General features: G+C 38.1%; 1 protein-coding gene across 8 annotated transcripts in view; it reads left to right on the plus strand.

Moving 5' to 3' along the window:
* STXBP4 (syntaxin binding protein 4) overlaps positions 1 to 18116 on the plus strand; it is a 102073-nt gene that overhangs the window by 24816 nt on the left and 59141 nt on the right. For all 8 annotated transcript variants that reach the window (XR_015795713.1, XM_088138195.1, XM_088138200.1 and 5 more), the window contains 4 exons: positions 3988 to 4082; positions 9188 to 9284; positions 11207 to 11301; positions 12222 to 12311. Coding sequence is in view for 7 of the 8 variants with exons in the window: in XM_088138195.1 (XP_087994321.1) it covers positions 3988 to 4082; positions 9188 to 9284; positions 11207 to 11301; positions 12222 to 12311 (377 nt within the window). In the remaining variant the exon portion in view is untranslated. The remainder of the gene's footprint in view (positions 1 to 3987; positions 4083 to 9187; positions 9285 to 11206; positions 11302 to 12221; positions 12312 to 18116) is intronic.

Genomic DNA, 18116 nt, shown 5'->3' on the forward strand with positions numbered 1-18116 from the left:
AACTGTATTAAGAAAAGAGATTGAAGTAGCAATACTGTACAAGAATTCCATCAAGGACTTTGCTTTCAAATGAGATAGATAGATAGATATACATACATACATATATATATACATATATATATACAGTGGTACCTCGGGATACAAACTTAATCCGTTCCGTGACTCTGGGCGTATCCCGAGTTGGTCGTAACCCGAAGGAAATTTCCCCATAGGGTTCAATGTAAATCCGGTTAATCCGTTCCGCCCTCTGAATTTGGTCGCACCCCGAGGCAAATTTCCCCATAGGGTTCAATGTAAATCCGGTTAATCCGTTCCGCCCTCCGCCCGAATTTGGTCGCAACCCGAGGCAATTTCCCATAAGGTTCAATGTAATTACCGTTAATCCGTTCTGGCGTCCATGGACCACACGGAAAGCGGCCGGGCGCGGCGTGGTGCGGCGCGAAAATGGCCAGGTGCAGCGTGGCGTGGCGTGAAAACGGCCCGGCGCGGCACGAAAGCGGCCCGGCGCGGCACGGCCCGGCGCGAAAACGGCCCGGCGCGGCGTGAAAACAGCCCGGCGCGGCGCGAAAACGGCCGCAGACCACGCGGCAGGGCCGGAAAAACAGCCGCGGACCACGTGGCACGGGCGGAAAAATGGCCGCGGACCACGTGGCACGGGCAGAAAATGGCCGCGGACCACGTGGCACGGGCGGAAAATGGCTCGTACCCCGAGGCGGAGTTCGCAAACCGAGGTAAAATTTTGGGGCCAGAGCTGGTCGTAACCCGAAAAATTCGCAAGCAGAGGCGTTCGTATCCCGAGGTATCACTGTATATATATACAGACACATACATACAGACACAGACAGACATATGGCAAAGCACTTAGTTTCTGTTTCTCTTTCTCATGCTCTTTCAATGTAAACAGAGAATGCCTGCCTCTTTTAAGAAGGTGGGCCAGCTTGCACCTGAAGATTATTTACCAAATGCCTACTAGCCTCTTTATCAATGTGAGAACCAGCTCTTACACAAATGTGGAAGGGTCCTTGTCAGATAGATTGATGTGGAATTATCCCAGAAAGGTGCTTTGGGGTGCGGTTTTGTTTGTTTGTTTGGTGTCTTTGAGTTTATCTTGACTCCTAACAACTACATGGACGTATCCATGCAGTTTTCTCTGGCAATGTTACAGAAGTGATTTGTCATTGCCTTCTTCTAGGATGTTTTTCAACTTTCCAGTCTAGGTAATAGAGAATGACTTATCCAAAATCACTCATTCAACTTCCATGGCTAAGGGAGAATTAGAACCTGGGTCTTTCCACATGTAGTGCAGCCAACCACTACACCACATTGGCTCTCATCCTAGAAAGCAGATAGTTTGAAAACTGCCAAACTTCAAGTATTTGTAATAAATATGCTTACTTCAGTATTCATCAACTCCATACATCAATATAAAGTTATTATAGAAATTAACCTTTTCACAAATACATTTGTATATATACATTAGAGACATATACACTAAAGGATCTTGTTTAAAGCATCTCTGTCTAATCTGCACTTGATTGCATCCAGTGAAGGGAACCTACTACTTCTCTGAGTAGTTAGTTCCACTATCAAACTCTACTGGACCATTCTTGGAATAGCTGAATCAGCAGGATTCGGAAGATAAACAAAACATTGTGTTCTCCATAACATGAATTTTGCAGGCTGGTATAAATGTCTATGGATTCCTTTAATAATTTGGCAGAGACTATTGCTTATGTTGATTGTGAGTCCAGTGTAAGCATATTGTTTTAGAGTGGGATGGTATTGAGATTAAATGTCTTTGTCCAGATTGTAACTAGGCATAACTATATAGATGTATTCCACAATAATAATAAATAATTGGCTTAATATAATTGTATTAGGTATATTCCAGTTTCCATTTGTGCTTCAAAAAGCCAGCAAACTGAAAATTAAACAGCTACTAACTATGCAATATAGGCTTTCAAATTTTGCTGAACTTCATGTGCTATTATGAATAATATAATATTCACAAGTTGCATTAGTATTGCAAGTCAAGTTCAGATAGGAAGGGCTGATCTAAGCAGATATGGAAGAGGTGCAACTACCCCTATCGCTTAATAGAGAAGAAATTGAAGAATGAGTGAAAATTGGAATGAGCTTTGTACTATTATCTTAAAGCAGGAATTCCCCTGCTTTATAAAGCAGTAGCTGTAATGGCAGTAGTTTATAAAATAAATGTAGAGGAGTTTTCACAAGTTATTCTAAGGTAACATTGGGGTTTGTAGGTACCATTGGCTCCCTTATTTGCTTGTTCTTTGGATTGCTTGGAGTTCAGTTTCCCAATTCAAGGCAGGGAACAGAATGAGGCAATCAATACTTGCTCCAGTAAAGCAATATGAGCATGCAAAAATCATTGAGTTGGTGCCTCCTGGGTTATAGCAGCTTTTGAAGTAACAAAAATCCCTTCATCCTGCTCCACACAAAAAGGGACAAAATAAATTGTAAGCTCCAACTCCCCCCTCCCCCCTTGTTTTTATAAGATCTGAGCTCTTAGTAGGAGGGTAGACCTGTCTGGCTATCAAGACCTCTTTCTTCCAGTGTATATATTCCATATGAAAGTAGTAATGATGGCATGATACCATAGTTTGGCAGCCAGATACTTTACCCTACAACTGCAACAGTGGTTATTCAGCTTCTGTTTGGGGGGGTGGGGAAGGAAAGGGAGGATAATGGCTCACTTGAGTCCAGATCCTGGATGCAGAGCAGAAGTAAGCTGTTAACATGGGTGTCTGCAGGATGGGGTCAAAATCTGCACGGTGATACAGACATTGTTACAATTGAACCCCCAGCCTTTTTTTGATAAGGGGCAGGGCTGTGAATTTGACAACATGCCTGCCATCTTGCAAATTTTGCCCTCCACACCAGTTACTGTTACATATGTAGAGAAAATCAGACTAGGCAGATTTTTGCTGCGATTGTGAAACTGACAAAAATTGACAAGAAGTATTAAATGGGATCTTCTGCTAAATATATGTCCATATATATCCACCAATAGCCCAGTAAAAGACTATCTTTTTTGTGGGTGTGTTTTAGAACTTGAAATGACAATATATATAAATATACAAGTTATTTCTGAGTTGTGTTTTTTGAACAATAGCTCCCTCCTCACCTACTTGTATGACCACCTATTTTAAAACAAAGAAGTTTAAGGATAGTTTGTGATACAGCTGTTTCAAAAGAGGAACATTTAGTTTCCTTGGAACGTGTCTCAATCTTTGGAAAGCGTGAAGCAGATCTCTAACTCCCATTCACAAATATCACTTGTTTAGATGAAGGGATGAACAAGAATGCAAAATTACTTAAGGCTGCGGGTTTCCCATGCCCTGTGTTACTCTAGTTCTGTATTGGGAAGAATAACTTAATATATATTGGCGGCCCTTCTTATGTCATGCCAGTGGTGATGCTGGTTGGAAATTATAATATAACATACAGTATCTTGAGACTATCAGTTTGAGAAAGCCTGCATCATGGGGCTAGTGTGATTTTGAAAAAGCAGTTAGTGATTTGCCAAGAGGATCTTTCCAAAGCAAAATGCTTGCCATAAGGACAGTCTTCATAAGTATATTCACAACTAATCTGTGTCCTATGTTTTGTTAAAAAAAACATATCACAGGTACAAACCATGTGCTTTTATCATAATGTGACCTTTACTGTTTCAAGAACACCTTTTTGTTCCACAGTGTCTTTATCAATTAAGCCCCAGGTATATGTGGTTGTATTTCCCATCCCTCTTCATTTCTTGGTGGGTAAATATAAAGGGGTTCAGCAGCATCTGTAACTTTCCATTTTAATAGCATCTTGCTTAATATTTAAAGGGGAAAAATAATCAACATTTGGCATTCAGGTGATTAGCTGGGTTGTTTGAACAGCAGGAGTTCAGAACATATCCTTCAGCAGAAAAAAAATCCAATTAGATTTCCAATTAATATGCAACCTGTTGTCTCATAGCTGTTAGCCCCTCCTGGAGAATTGATTTTGGACCACAAAGAAGGAAGATTTCCCTCAATCCCTCAGTTCGCCTCAAAGCAGATAAACTAGAGATGGTAAATATCTCCTTATTTTAATTTTTGTTCTTATGTAATTTGATAACAGAGCTTTCAGAACTCACATTTGATGTTACTTCAAAATAAAATCACTGTTCCACTTGGGTCAATTATTAATTCATCAGGCTTATAAATTATGCTGCATCTATATTGATATGTGGTAAAATGATTTAGTCAAGATTGAAATGATCTACCTGTATCAATATGTTTAGGAATTTGATGCTCCAGTTGAAGCTGTGATTTTATTTGCTAGCTTTAGAAATGCTTAATGTTTATTTGTTGTTTTGCGAACAATATAGGATGTTGATTTATTCATTCTGCCCAACCTTGCCCCCTCCACCAAACAGCTGGAAGTAAGTCACGAGTGACTTAGAGTGACCCTGCATGTTTTCTTTTGGCATTCCAGCTGTAGCAGCTGTTATTTTTGAAGAGGCAAGCCATTTCTTAAAGTTTAGGTTGCCTTTTCAGAATAAGAAGCTCATGCAGCAAATGTTCCAAAGAAAGTTCTAGTCATGCCTGCAGAAGCCATATTGTATAGGGTGCCATCTGCAAATTTTGACGTACGGGTTGAACCTAAAGGGCCATGTGTGGTTTTCCATTCATTCAAGTTTTGTTTGTTCTTACCTAACCAACATGTTTCCAGCTATCTTTAGCAGGAGGGCCAGGTAAAGCTCACGGCATCAAACATGCTGTCCTTTTTAGTCAAGGCAGAAAAAGAAATTGTCCAAGATCATAAGAGCTGTCTGAATCAAGCCAAGAGCTTGTATTAGTTCTGCATTTTCTTTCGTTATCACTGCATTTATACCTTATATATAATGGATGTATACATCTCACCTTTCTCTTGGAACTAAGGATAGTATATATAGAGGTTTTGCCTAATTTTATCCTCACAACAATTATCTTGCGAGATAGATTTTGCTGAAAGAGAAAAATTGACCCCAAATCACTCAGTAAAATGGGGGCATGAACCTGGGTTTTCCCAGTCCTTGTCCAGCATTCTAAATGCTACACCACACTGGCTGTTTCCACAATGCCTCCCTGATTTCATCACCCAACTCAAGCGCATCCTGAGCATTTTGGCCAAAGAGATTATAGCATGTTCTGCAAACTAAGATATTTTGAGAGGTTTGATATAATCAAGTTCTGTGGAGAACTCTACAACCTTTCTCATTTCTGTCCAGATATGACTACTGTATATGTTTCTGACTCTCCATGCCATCAAATTTCCATTGTTTCCTCTGCATCTATATACTCCAGCTCATACACTTTGGCTCAAACTTCTGGCATTTGGCATTTACTCAGGAAGAGCTGTACATAGTATCCCTTTTCCCCATGTGTGCATTTTCCCTGTAGTTTTTTGGCCTATTTGTTTATTTATTTTATCCAGCTTACATGCTGCCCAACTCCAGACTGACTGTAGGTGGCTTTTTTGGATAATGATAATGTTTTATACTTATTTCTACTCTTTCTCCTTTTGAACATGCCAGGGTACCTTTAATCTTCATTAGAGAGAGATGATTCTTCCTTGGACCAGATGCTCACCAATTTCAGTCATGCTTTTCTGAATTCACTTGAAATGACATTGTGCCACAGATTAATTTTAGTGCTAACATTCTGGTTCTATTCTGGTTCCATTCTGGTAGTCTATTTTGTAAAGTCCAGGTTTGTTAGAAAATGTTCCCTAATACCTAAAAAATCTAAATTCTTTGTCTTTAGCATCACCATCCAATTCACTTCCCTGTGCACAAAACAGATAGCCTTTCAGAAAACAATATTTTTGTCTTTCAAACTTCCCAGCAACCTAAATACAATTTATTTCAATTATGACAAAATTTCTTTGGCTCTCAGCTCCAGTTATCAATGGCTTGGAGCAGTTTGGGACTACAATGTGTCCTGCTTGACCAGATTGCCAAATAAATCAGTGTCAACAAGACTGGATTCAAGACTTCACAAAGAAAGGGAAAACTAACACACAGGGGAGTTCCCATCTTAGTATAGCTGAAGAAAAAGGCTAGATCTTTGAAGGCAGAGGCAGTGCTGAAACAGCTGCAAAATGTTCATTGTGGAAGTGAATTATCTGCGAATCTTTTGCCAACCTGTAGCTTCCAGGATTCTTCTGCCTAGAGGTTAGCACAAGATGTGCCTCTTTATAGCATCTTAGTTCTCCAGAATTTCTGAGAGATTATTCTAGGTTGAGACCATATCAACGAGTTTGCTAATTCTTTAGCATGAAAATAATTTGACTCTGAAGTTTTCAATTCCCTTAAGATAGTTACACATTTCCTGATCAGCTTCTCAGATTTGAATCCTCAGTCGCTCCACTCATGTTACATTCATGAGTCTGCATGCATTTAACTTTGGAGTTGACAAGGGTGGAATAGGAGGTTACCCATTCTTCCTTCATGCTGTTGTGTCACCATTCTTTCTTACATTCTTGCTTCAAGCATATCTGAAAAAGGTATTTTTGTTGCTGTATACCTTGCCATTCTCAGCTTGTTCTGAATCCTAGCTTTTCTGAGTTTGTTTACCTATCCTTTCTTCCATGTACTTGTTTTCTGATCCTCATTAAGCTTTTTGTTTGATGTCAGTTTTTTTCAACTTCCCAGTCTAGCCCACAGCCCTGATAATTGCTGGTCTTCCATTCAGTTCTAAGCCAAACTCTGCTTAGTTTCCAAGTCCAAACAAGGTCAGTCTGGTAATGCCACCTGCTGAGATAGGCTTCTTTTAGATGTTAGTATCTTTATATTTAATTATACTAAAGCATTTAATTTCATTTTTCAACTGAAAAGGCTCCTGGATAAATTTACAAAAATTAACAAAGCAGCCCTTGCCCTCAGACTTGTGAATTAAAACAATATGGCACAAAATGAAAATGAATTGGTCAAGAGGAGAAAAAAAGTTCTCAGAAGTATTCTTTCCCACAGGAAAGATTAAAGCAAATTCCCTGAAGCTGCTCCCTATATGACTGAAATATGGAATGACTTTGGTCTTTCTTTTGCAAAATGTTCTTGGAGTGCAAAGGGTGGAGACACACAGTAGCCATTGATCCTCAGACTAATGGATCAGCAGAAGCTGAAGTCTCAGGATAATCTCTTCTTTGAGCTGAATGTTTTTTTTCTGGAAAAAAGAGGAAAATCAAGCTCCTTGCAGTTTTTTCTTCTCTGGCCAGTAGAATCCAACCTAGCAGTTCTCCAAGCTTGCTAAAATCTAAATAGCACATCTGACTATAGTCATCTTTAGATTTTTCATAAGATCATGGGATTCTAGCAGTTCCAGTTATTCCCCCACCTTCAAATTCCTGATACTTTAATATCATTGACCAATGCTTCCTTTTTGTCTAGAATCAAGTCAAATATAGTCAGTGCCATTCTTCCTTTATACATTTTTCAAAGAGTTGGTTGTCAGAAACATATAACAAGAATTTCTTGGAGATCCCATACTTTGTCAATGAATGAATGAATGAATGAATGAATGATTTTTTTTTTATTACAATCACTGATGCATTCATAAAAGAAGAAATAGTAAACAAAACTCACAAGACTAAATAATTATAAAACCAAGGTCAAATTACAAATTATTTTACAAATAATAAAGCAAAATTTATCCACATTGAGAAAAATGAAATCACATTGGCCAGACAATAATGATTGTGAGTAGAATGAATCCAGGTAGCCTAAAAACCACGAACTTCAATTTCTCATGTGTCCTATTCTAGGATGAGACAAAAATCAATTAAAATCAGGAGGCCAAGATCATGGGATGGAAAAGTAGCTTTAGCCAGTATGAGGGGAAGCATATCCAAATATGTGCCTCAATATTGGTCATGCTGGCCTTGAAGTGCAAATCTATATTACACTGTGGAACTTAAAATATGTTCCTTAAAAATTTAGATTGCACCCTTTCCAAGAGAGTGAAGGAGCTATATGGTCGCAATTGGCCTCTGAACAGAAGTTGTACCTGGACTCTGCCGAAAATATTTTCAGCACATCAGATATGAATAATGCACCTCCAGAATAATAGAAAGATTGCAGGATCATCATTTCTGTGTAATTTGAACAATATACTCCATATGCGCCCTGCGTTTACCAGTAGCATAAAACATTATCCCTGACTACTTGAAGATTTTAACCTGTTCAACTGAGTACCTATCCATATTTAGTCAAATTTTCCTCTTGATATTTGAAATGTTCCCATTACTCCTTATGCTTGCTTCCTTGAAATATCTACAATTTGAGAACAAAATCCTTGGTTCTCAGTAGCATAACCTTTTTCCCCCTCTAAGCATTTTTATCAAAATACTTTCATCACAGATGTGCTGTTTGCCTTTATTCACAGATGTTTTTCAAGATTATTGACCAAGAGGAATTTGTTTTTATTATACTTCTTTCCTTTTCACCTTTCAATATTGACAGAAGAAAAAAAAACTTGGGAATTGCAAGGCCCATTCATTTTAAGACTTCTTATTTTTGTATATGATATCACCCATGCTTGAAAAATTGCTTTTAGAATTTGTTCTCCCTTTTGTCCTTTTAGAAAGTATAATGTTGACTCAGATTGCATAAGCTGCCTTTAAAAAATGCCCCTCTTAAATCTATGTTTATATGTGGGAAAGCAGTTGGTAAATGGCTCTTATATATAATTTGTAAATGGGCTTTATTCATGTGCTTATGCCAAAGAAGACTACAATCTTCTTGGGCTTGCTGCTCTGAATTTTTCATCAATTTCAGTCAGAACCTGCTGAAAAGAATGGGGTTATAGAGCAGCTTGGGTTTGATTGAATCTGAAAGTTGATATATCTATCTATCTATCTATCTATCTATCTATCTATCTATCTATCTATCTATCTATCTATCTATCTATCTGCAGACAGTATGAGAACATTACACAGTGAGAACAATTTCTTCACATAAAAAGGTGCACTTAACAGTACCATTTCAGTCTAAACTGAACTTTCTGTTTGTGAAAGATAGAGCTACCATACAGGTCTTGTTTATAACCCAGAGCTACAAAGCAAAGTCTAATGCCCCTTTTAGATTAGAAAACCTGAACTCTCCTCACTTTCAGCCTTTTTCTTTCATTTCTTTCATTTTTTTTTTCTTGTCTAGGCTCTGAAGTATCTTGGGATTCAGCCTACAGAAGAACAGCAAGAAATCCTAAGGCAACAGCTAGCAAAGGATTCTAAAGGAACAGTCTGTTTTGGAGGTAATTAACTGAAGGGACCTTTAAGAAAATGTAACAGAGATTTCAGAATACCTCTTCTGCATAAAACTCTTTCTGACAGAAATCACTAAACATGCTTTAGGGTTGACTGAATATTCTGTAAGGCATTGCATGAAGCACCTATGTATAATGTGAAGGTTTGCATTCCTATTTCAAAGGTGTTCTTCTTTGTTAACCAACATATTTCTTACCTGCACAGCTAGCAGGATTAACTTACAAGTTAAAACACTTCTTAGGCAGCTTTATTCCAGTATACTTAAGAAAAAGAATACATGTGCAGAATAACTTAAAAGGTATGGGAGGGTTAGTGGGTCATTTTTGCAGATGATAAATAAAGTTGGTTAAGAAGATCTTGTTGCCCTTGTATCTGTTGTGGGCTTTCCATAGATATATAGGTTGCCATTAAGGGAACAAAATTTAGGACTAGACCTACCTGATCCAGATATTATATTTTATGATAATGAATGAAAATGTAAGGGCTGATCCTAGGTTCTTCAGAGTGGTGTCTTCACATACCCATTCCATAGCACATCTTCCTCATTTTCTTTGTTCTGCTCATCTTTACCATGAAGCAAGAATTGAGTTCTGCTCAAGTTTATTGGCTTATTATTATTTGGCTTTTGTTGTCATAATGCTTTGTGGATTACCTTGAAAATAGAGTGCAAATTACATTTTAGTTAAAGTTTAATTAATTAATTAGAATTGGTTGAGGCTTAGGATTACATACTTAACCATGGCCCCATCCCATCTTCTGTGCTAAGGTGATAGAATTCCCATTCCTGTTGGTTGTCAAATTTCTGCACTACAAAAACAATTTACAATAGCAAAATTTAGAGGACTGTCCATATCTTCTGAAAGAGTTGCTTCTCAACACACAGGAGCACATGCAAACTATTTCTCTTTGAATCATTCAAATAGTCATTTTCCCCGGGTTAACACAGTTGCACAGTAAGCCTATCTACTTATGTGGGCATGCACATTCACTGGCTAGCACTGAAGATGTTACCTAGCTGGGTAATGAAATGTTTGCAAGAAAACAACCAAGCTCAGAGAACCCCAAGGACTCCACAGTTCAACCCTGAGCTACACATATTTCTCTTCTATTGGTACATTCACTTAGCTTTGCATCAATACCTCTTCTGAAGGATTTGTGGCATCCTATCAATTTAGTTACTTCTTCTTTAATAAAAATGGTATTTTATCCTTATATTTGGTCTAAATGGCAGCCATGGTGTGTGTGTGCTCTTCAGATAAGAAAAACCAAGATCATGATATGGCATGCATTTTTAGTTTGGAAGGTAATCACAAGTCCATAGCTTCTAGTTTTTATTTAATAGTAATTTGTCTAAATGATTCTGAATGTATGAGGGACGAAGGAGGAAGCGTGCAGGCTTTCTGTCTCTCTCTCGCTCTCTCTTTGTGCCTTCAAGTCAGCCTTGACTCTTGGTGACCATACAGAAAAGTCCCTGCCGTTTTCTTGGCAAAGTTTTTCAGAAGTGGTTTGCCATTGCCTTCTGCCTGGAGCTGAGAGAGAGTGGCTGGCCCAAGGTCACCCAGATCCCTTGTGCCCAAGGTGGCACTAGAATTCACAGCCTTCCAGTTTCTTGCCTGGTGCCTTAACCACCACACTGGCTCTTTTTAGCTCTTTCTGTTAGGAAAGGCTGAGTTTTATAAAAATGAAAATAGAGAGAAAGATTTTTTTAAAGCTATCATTTTGTAATATATATTCAAACATTTGCATCCAATTTGGAGGTGTGCGGATTGGATGATATAAGAAAAAGAGAACTAAAGTTCTGAAATAAATAGTAAATATCTAACTGGCAGTGGGTCATTGGATGAAAAGTATAAATTGACTTTTCTGTGGTTGACACTACAAAGTTATTCTAACTTAAATTCTATGTTAGATTTTGTTCAGGTGGCAAGAAATTTATTTTCTCAGCAGCTGGATGAGGCTGGTCAAGGCCCTGTACATGAATTTGCTAAGTTATTAGGTTCACAGGTAAATAATTTTTTTTTTTCCTGACAGCCTTCCAATAACTATGGTGGAATTTTGATTTTAAATTCCTTGAAGACTTCCAGCCCACTATGGTCTTTCAAGAGAATGACTAGAAGGGATAGAATTTCTAGGTGTGCTCATAACAAGGCACAAACTAGTTTCAATGCTCTTGTATGATCATGGTTTTCCACAAATTATAGCTAATTATTGCATGCATTGTTTGTTTGTTTAAAATAGTCGTCCCTAACCCAACACCATCCAGATGTATTAGATCCCAAACTTCACCTGAGGGCAGCAGGTGGAGAAAGCTTATTTAAAATAATTGGGGATGACAGATTAGGCACTAATAGCAGCAAGGTGCCGATGCCCTGGAGTTACTTCTGAGAGAGAGCCCTATGACTGGCTGCCTACAGGCAAATTAAAAACTTTTCCTTTAAAGATCCCAGCAATTCTTGAAAGTTACCTGTTTGATTATCTATAGTTCTCACTCTCTTTTCTACTGCTATCTTTCATGTGTTATTTGTTTTGTTGCCATTTTAATTGTAGCTTGTTGAATTTAACTAGCCCAATTCCTTCCACTAATGTAAATAGTTTTGGGGGGAGTATTGGGGGGAGATGGGCAGCTGAGAAATTTAATAAATAAATAAATAAATAATTGCGGCTAACTACTACAATACACTATCTAGTATTTTGAAATGCAAAAATGAAATAGTTCTCCACCCACCCTCTTTAATTGTACATGTTAGTTTTGTAAGTTTAATTTATCTATTTACATAGTAGAGAGGACTTTCTGCTAAGTCGACTGGGTTAGAAAACTTAAACATTAGGTTAGATAACAGACTAATTTTATTATTTTTTCTGTTATCTGTATCCATATATTCCCTCATGCTCAACTTGTGCTCCTAATTTTTCAATGCATACAGCTTGTATCCTGTGATCTTCTGGATATATACGAAATGGAAGAACTTAGGAAAGAGAAAAATGAAGCTTTGAAAGAAATATGTCAACTGAAGGTGACATTTTGCTGTGATCATTTTAAACATCTGCAATAATCTTTTCTTATTTTAAACATATTGCAGTACCTACCACTTAGTAGAAAGGTGTGATAGATGTAGAATGATTACATAAAATTAACATTCTTTGCTTTTTTTATTCTATTAAAATTTTGTAGATATGATGCAGTTTAATTTTGCTCTTGCTATGAGAGAGAGGTAGTGTAAGTGTCTTAATGCCATTTTTGGATAGGGAGAAGAAAATATGTAGCAGTTATTTGTTTTTCTATAAAATGTCATGGTATGCCCATGTAACACTGGCTCTGTGAGCTGCACTGATTGCCAGTTAGCTTCTGGGTGCAATTCAAAGGACTGATTACAGTTTATAGTCCTTTGTGGCCTAGGGCCTGGCTATCGGTGGGACCACCTAGCTCTGGTACTTTCTACCCATTCTGTATGATGGTGGGCATGCTTTGGATTCAATTAATCAAATAGTGTCACCTGAGGACACCCAGGAAATGGGCCTTCTCTCTCATAGTGCCTCCATCCCCCCAGATATCCATATGGCCCCAGTCCTACCGATCATTAAAAGTCTGAAAATCTGACTGTTTCCCCAGGCCTTGGGTTAGGGTGGATGACAAGCCCCTTTTAAGATTTTAGGATTTTATATATTTGCTGAATGTCTTTTTCCAAGATACACTTTGGTTTTTTGTGTTTTTTGGGGGTTCTTTTACTTTTGATGTTGTACGCCACCAGAATCATATGGAATTGGACAGCCTTCTTAAATAAATAAATAAATAAATAAATAAATAAATAAATAAATAAAGTCCTGTCCCAGCTATTGTTCACTAATAATTATTTCTGATTGCTTTTTATTTTACATATTCATTTTTTTTTTATCCATTCCACTCCCATAAAGCCATTGGTTTTGTGTATGTTGCCCTGAAACCTTAGGGGAGAAAGTTGGATGAAAGCATAATTTATTTTTAAAATATCTTCCCTGTTCATTAGGAAGAGGTAAAGTGGCTCACAAGTTAAACACAACCTTTGGGGACTACATGGGTACAAATATGCAGTTTTTCAGCAACAAAAAGGGAATGTTTTGCTATTACCTTCTGGGATGTTTTTTTGAGTTCCCAATCTAGTCTGTATGTGTTAGAATTCCCTTGTAACTTGATATAGTCTTCCACATGCTAACCTTTTATGCTCCCATACACCCATCTAATGCTCCTTCCCTTCTTTTAGATTCTCACTTTTTATATACTTTTAGTTTTTCATTATATACACATACATACACACTGTGTATGTGTGTGTATGTATAAACTAAGAGTATATAAAATGCATTTCATATATCTTTTATATCTTCTAGCTTTTCATAAATTTTTAGATTTTTATTTTTACTCTTGATGTATCCTTTATGCTTTTTTAATGACTGTACCTTTTTTGATGACTGCACCACCTTCCTTATGCTGTTCTATGACCATAATAAAGATTTGATTGATGCTTCTTAACAAGCAGTATAGATTTCTAGTCTTGTACATGTGCTGAGTTTTAAGCCTTTTTTAAAATTGTTACTTAGTGTAAGATTTTAAATGTACTGGCAGAAGGTTTCTGTCATAATTTTTGTTTCATTAGTTCTCTACTAACTTCATGGAATAATCACTGTTCCTGTGTGATTGCCTGCAATAAGACTTAATTTGTTTAGTAATTAAAAACAAAAAATATTTGTTTGATTATGTCCCTTGGATATGTCCCCAGGAGAAAATTCTCTGCAGACTTCTACAATATGTCTTCAATGCTGGCAATGTGTAGTTGCTATTGCTACCTACTGCAGTGAAGTATTGTTGGACCATGTATATGCTTTAATTTGTAACTGCATTGCTTTAATTTTGATTATTTTTAACTATGGGCCTCACTGAACTTATCTATGTAAAGCTTTGATTAAATGGAATTAAGAGAGACTGTTTAACCAACTGAATCAAATGTAATGAAGTCATAGAAGTCAGAAAGCACAGAATCTCATATGTAGAGGTCCCCTGAAATTGTTTATGTAAAGAAGGGAAATTGAGAACTTTTTCATCAGGGACTTTTAAATTTTTCCAGTGTGGACAACAACTCCCATCAATAGCTGGCTGCACATGATAGGAATTAATCCAACACATCTGAAAGGCACAGGTTTGGGGATGCCTAACATTATCATTATTTCCACAAATGCTTTTGGGCCCCACATAGATTGCCAAAGCATTCTGACAATGCTTGTTTAAAAGTATATACCATACCCAGAAAAAATGGCAAGTAGCATGGAGTACCCTATGCTGGGGAAAGGGCAAGAGGGAATAGCAAGAGCACTCATTCTCACAGGCTGCCTTCTAGTGTGTGGGAGTTTTGTGGCTTGCCCTGCTCACCATGACAGCTAGTTTGCAAGAGCACCTGTAACATGCTCAGAAGGTGGCCTGCCGCTGGGAAGGAGATTGCCTGCCTAACCAGCCTTCTGAAGTAGTTTGGAGTGGAGGAAGAATTTGTCTCTGTGAAGAAAATAAGGCATCTTGGCCTGTGATCTCAGAAAAATGGGATCAACTTGGAAATAGTTTTCTGGGGGAACACATGGCCCTAAAATCCACTTCCAATGGGAAAAAAGTCAGTAACCTTGGTTTATTTGTTATAGAAGGGAATCACATATACAGTACTGTGCAAAAGTTTTAGGCAGGCGTGAAAAAATGCTGTAAAGTAAGAATGCTTTCAAAAATATATATTGTAATTGTTTATGTTTATCAATTTACAAAATGCAAAGTGAGCAAACAGAAGAAAAACCCAAATCAATATTTGGTGTGACCACCCTTTGCCTTCAAAACAGCATCAATTCTCCTAGGTACACTTGCATATAGTTTTTGAAGGAACTTGGCAGGTAGGTTGTTCCAAATATCTTGGAGAACAAACCACAGATCTCCTGTGGATGTAAGCTGCCTCAAATCCTTCTGTCTCTTCATGTAATCCCAGACAGGCTCAATGATGTTGAGATCAGGGCTCTGTGGGGACCAAACCATCACTTCCAGGACCCCTTGTTTTTCTTTATGCTGAAGATAGTTCTTAATGACGTTGGCTGTATGTTTGGGATTGTTGTCCTGCTGCAGAATAAATTTGGGGCCAATCACACACCTCCCTGATGGTATGGCATAATGGATAAGTACCTGCCTGTATTTCTCAGCATTGAGGACACCATTGATCCTGACCAAATCTCCATTTTCAGAAATGCAGCCCCAAACTTGCAAGGAACCTCCACCATGCTTCACCATTGCCTGCAGACACTCATTATTGTACCACTCTCCAGTCAACATACTGCCTCCTGCTATAGCCAAATATTTCAAAATTTGACTCATCAGTCCAGAGCACCTGCTGCCATTTTTCTGCACTCCAGTTCCTATGTTTTCATGCATCATTGAGTCACTTAGCCTTGTTTCCACATCGGATGTATGGCTTTTTGGCTGCAATTCTTCCATGAAGACCACTTCTGGCCAGACTTCTCCAGACCATAGATGGGTGTACCTGGGTCCCACTGGTTTCTGCCAATTCTGTGCTGATGGCACTGCTGGACATCTTCCTATGTCTTCCATCTGCTGCATTGTTTCCTTGGCCAACCACTGCATCTACAGTCCTCAACAGTGCCCATTTCTTTGTGCTTCTTCAAAAGAGCTTGAACAGCACATCTTGAAACCCCAGTCTGCTTTGAAATTTTTGCCTGGGAGAGACCTTGCTGATGCAGCATAACTACCTTGTATCTTATTGCTGTGCTCAGTCTTGCCATGGTGTATGACCTGTGACATGAAACTTTCTTCCACAACCTCACCCTAGTAGCAGAGTTTAGCTGTTCCTCACCCAGTTTTAAGCCTCCTACACAGCTGTTTCTGTTTCAGTTAATATGTTTCAACCTACATATGAAATTGATGATCATTAGCACCTGCTTGGTATAATTGGTTAATCATATGCCTGATTCTAATCTTACAAGATCCCTGACTTTGTGCAAGTGTACAAAGTGTGCAAGTGTAAGAATTGATGCTGGTTTGAAGGCAAAAGGTGGTCACACCAAATATTGATTTGATTTAGATTTTTCTTCTGTTCACTTGCTTTCCATTTTGTAAATTGATAAACATAAACAATTACAATATATTTTTGAAAGCGATCTTACTTTATAGCATTTTTTCACACCTGCCTAAAACTTTTGCACAGTACTGTATATATGTGTGTTGGAGTGCCTGAATTGCACTTGCAGTTCCCCAATTTTTAAAACAAATTGTTCAGTGGAATTGGCTTTGTTCCTTTTGAGGAGAGTCTGATTCCTCATTTACTTGCATCCTGACAGATGTATCCATTACAAGGAACATTAGGATGGCAGCCCAATGGTAGCACTATGGCAAGTTTCCTCTTTGCTCTCCAACATGAAATTTGACCTACAACAGTCTCCCTTTAACAATATTGTGGACATCTGTTTCTTTTTCTCTTTTCCCAGCATTTTATATCTTTTTTTTACCCATCATTTTAATGGAAATTAAGCATTTTTCTCTCAACTATATACATTACATTGTCCTGTCTTTCCCACAGGGTTTCAGTCATTAAGATGCTTCAGACAAGAAATTAATTTTTTCTTTTTTCTTGCCTCCAGCCTACCTGATTGATGTGGCACACAGTGGTGTCAAGCTGTCAGTTTACTGCTTTCAGATGCCATTAGGAGGGAAATGTCAATAAAAAATAACAAACCTGTTCCATTTTTTTAGAGAGCCCAGATATCTTCACCTTTAGTGTTGCAAGCTAACTGTATTTGCTGTTTGTTCATGTGACAGTCGCACATCCATAATTTTTTGAAAAGCACGAACAGCTATGCTGTTTTGTAAATCCATAATTTTTTTAAAAGGACAAGCAGAATGAAGGGGGGAAAGGGATTGTACATAGTAGCTGCTCCCCAACACTGTGGAAGAGAACAAACCAGCCAATCTGATGAATGACTTTCTCTTGTTAAAAGCACGCAGCTGAGGCGTTTCTAATCTGCTCTTCTGACTGATTCAAGTCACTCTTGACTTGATTGCTTTAGTAAACCTGCAAGGAAAATAATTGATTTTGATTAGCAGTCTGGAGAGCTTGATATTCCCTATAATGTAGCTATAGTTATTGAAGAACCAGGAGGAGCTGAAATGCTGCTTCTGTGCATTCGTGTATTGTGTGTCTGCAAATATGCACATATGCACATACTGTGAGTAAGCAGAATTTGAAATGTCTGAACGGAATGAGTGACTTGAAACAATGTGACTTGTTTAATTTGAATCTCTGTACATTGCCAAGAAAATCACTCCTGGAACCAATGAAGCAATGCAACAGGAAATTTTCCTTAGGGATCTTCAGAGTGCTATTCTGTCTCAACTATCTGATCCCAAATAAGAGGAAGTTGCAGCCCTCTTCATTTTTTTTCACAATTAGAAACACTCACCTTTTCATTGGTGGACCAATATATTGAGATTAAGGTTGACTTGCCTCTATTGATAAAGTTGGTTTGGGTGGAATGGAGTGAAAAGTGACTGGTTCCTCTCCAGGTGAGTAAAGGAGGAGTCTGTGCACCTTTTCCTTGATAGTGGTTTAGGTGATTGCCACCTATGTCCCTGAAAGAAACAGATTCTGACAGGTGGTCGCTGAAAGCTATAAGTGAATAATCAATTTTTTGAGTCTGGTTTATGGTGGGTAGGGTCAGGGAGCTGATGAGTATTAATCAGATGCAGCCCCTTGGGATATCTCCAGGCCAGATGGTGGGATGATTAGGGCTGGATTATGTGGTATGATATT

The sequence above is a fragment of the Python bivittatus genome, unplaced genomic scaffold, assembly GCF_059951505.1.
Source record: "Python bivittatus isolate LINGU-HERP-01145 unplaced genomic scaffold, Pbiv_v1 ctg000220_np1212, whole genome shotgun sequence".
Lineage (NCBI taxonomy): Eukaryota > Metazoa > Chordata > Lepidosauria > Squamata > Pythonidae > Python > Python bivittatus.